The 2,588-nt window shown below is 32.2% G+C and overlaps 1 protein-coding gene across 1 annotated transcript in view; it reads right to left on the bottom strand.

The window, feature by feature from the left end:
• Nucleotides 1–988: 988 nt before the first annotated feature.
• Nucleotides 989–2,588, bottom strand: part of LOC111083431 (probable serine/threonine-protein kinase PkwA) — a gene marked incomplete at its 3' end in the record, with an annotated part of 4,016 nt that continues 2,416 nt past the window's right edge. Inside the window, exons 3-4 of the mRNA XM_022379940.1 lie at nucleotides 2,015–2,186; nucleotides 989–1,179 (exon numbers count right to left, since the gene is read on the bottom strand). Coding sequence (XP_022235648.1) covers nucleotides 989–1,179; nucleotides 2,015–2,186 — 363 coding nt within the window. The remainder of the gene's footprint in view (nucleotides 1,180–2,014; nucleotides 2,187–2,588) is intronic.

Here is a 2,588-nt window from a genome sequence, read left to right as displayed (position 1 = left end):
TTAACAGTACAAAACTAACTACCTGATGTATCGTTAACAGTACAAAACTAACTATCTGAAGTATCGTTAACAGTACAAAACTAACTATCTGAAGTATCGTTAACAGTACAAAACTAACTACCTGATGTATCGTTAACAGTACAAACATAACAACCTGAAGTATCGTTAACAGTACAAACATAACTACCTGAAGTATCGGTAACAGTACAAAACTAACTACCAGAAGAAATGGTAAGAGTACATGGCTACCTGAAGTATTGAGTGAGTAACTGAAGAGTTGTTAACTAATAATTACAAATTCCAAAAAAATATACTCAATTTTAACTTTAGAAATACCACCACCTTATAAGAAACTTTTCTACATGAATAAAACACTATTATGGTTCAAAGAATTACATTTAAATTGAATGTTAAACATACATTGTAACCTGATTCAATGTTAGAGCAGATTCAAGCTTAAAGTTAAGAATTATACTACGAAACTCGACTCAGAATCATAATTCAAATCAGATAAAGCTTAAAGATAAGAAAATATTGTATAATCTGACTCAAAGTTAGAATTCCATCAAGCTCAACGCTAAAAATATTATATTATCTGACTCATAGATAGAATTCCATCAAGTACAACGTTAAATATGCTGTTTAATCTGACTCAGAGATAGAATTCCATCAAGTCCAACGTTAAATATGCTGTGTCTATCTGACTCATAGATAGAATTCCATCAAGTCCAACGTTAAATATGCTGTTTAATCTGACTCATAGATAGAATTCCGTCAAGTCCAACGTTAGATATGCTGTGTAATCTGACTCAAAGTTAGAATTCTATCAAATCCAGCGTTAAATATGCTGTGTAATCTGACTCATAGTTAGAGGCTATTAAAAAGTTTACTGGATCTAAATTGTGAAGTTTCTTAACAATAACACGTGTTATAGTTTTGTGTTACAAGTGAAAGTTCTCAGAAGAGAAAACAAACAGTATTTACAAACCTTAAACGTAGAGACTATTAGGCCAAGAGTTAAACCCCAGACTCGGAGGGTCATGTCCTCTGACCCCGATACAACAAATAAACCGTTGGGAGCAAAGGCCACGCAGGTAATTGGACCAGAATGACCTTCAAGTGTCGTGTGTGTCTCTCCAGAAGAAAGATGCCACGCCTTTACTAAGTGGTCCTTAGAACCTAAATACAAGAACAGTTTAGATAGTTGTAGAAAAGCTTCAAGATGGATTAGCTGTTTTATTATAATCATAACAACACAAATATAAACAAACATACAAAATCAACGATAACGAAATCCTTCTAATTGAAGATGCAAGAAAAACAATTTGGTAATTTCAACTTTCGGATAAAATAATTGTTTGAACAAGACTATTTTTACTTGCCGTATTAAAAAAAGTTAAAACTGTGGTTATCAGTTTTATAAATATTAAGTTTTACAAGAATATTCATGTTTATATTTCAGAAGAACTTTCTTTAAGCAACGACTCAATAATTGCATTAAAGTTTAAGTAAAAACATTTTTTTTCTTGGCATGAAAATTTAATAACTATAACTTAGCTTTTTTATAATAACTAATTGATAAATTTATTTCCTTAGTTTGTTTTGTAAAAGTAGGGCTCAAACTGTATTTTAAGCATATTCATGTTTTTCAGGACTGTAAAATGTTGCTATGGTAGTTGTGGCTTTAATGTTAAATGTTTAGTTTGGGCTTCTATGGAAACGAGGTCTTAATCCCAGCTTACCCTAACTTTACAGAGAGAAAAGTACAGGATAACAACAGGTTACTATGGTAGCTGTAGTTTTAATGTTAAATGTTTAGTTTGGGCTTCTATGGAAACGAGGTCTTAATCCCAGCTTACCCTAACTTTACAGAGAGAAAAGTACAGGATAACAACAGGTTACTATGGTAGCTGTAGTTTTAATGTTAAATATTTCGAGGTTGTCTTGGCACGTGGATGGATTTCTGTTAGTTGTCATAGTAGACAATTCCCTAACGTACGAACGTCAAACCTACCCGAGACGGCGAGGTTACCATCACGTGACACTGCTACACAAGTTACTACGTCTCTATGGGTGTTAACTTTACACGTCTTTGCACGAGTTCCTTCGTTTCTCTTGGAGTAAAAATTCCACACCAGAATTTTACTGCCTCCAGCACTGATGAGAAATGTGTCCTGTTGCTGTGTCTAAAAACATTACACTTTTATTATCTGAAAAAACCGTATTTTGTGTTATACATAAGATTATCAACTACAGCACTTCAATGTTAGAGATTCATATACATACAACATGTTACATGCTATCCATTTTCACATGTTACAATGAACACTCTTAATAATATAAAATATTCAAATTAGATCACAACATGAATAAAAAATTAATTATACAACTAAAGGTTTGTCTTTGATGAAATAAATAAACGTTCTGACGAATGGTTTGTCTTTGATGAAATAAATAAACGTTCTGACGAAAGGTTTGTCTTTGATGAAATAAAATAAACGTTCTGACGAATGGTTTGTCTTTGATGAAATAAAATAAACGTTCTGACGAATGGTTTGTCTTTGATGAAATAAACGTTCTGACGAAAG

This window comes from Limulus polyphemus, unplaced genomic scaffold (assembly GCF_000517525.1).
Source record: "Limulus polyphemus unplaced genomic scaffold, Limulus_polyphemus-2.1.2 Scaffold9488, whole genome shotgun sequence".
Taxonomy (NCBI): Eukaryota; Metazoa; Arthropoda; class Merostomata; order Xiphosura; family Limulidae; genus Limulus; species Limulus polyphemus.
Note: the sequence above shows the minus strand (reverse complement) of the source record. Positions and strands in the feature narration are given on the sequence as shown.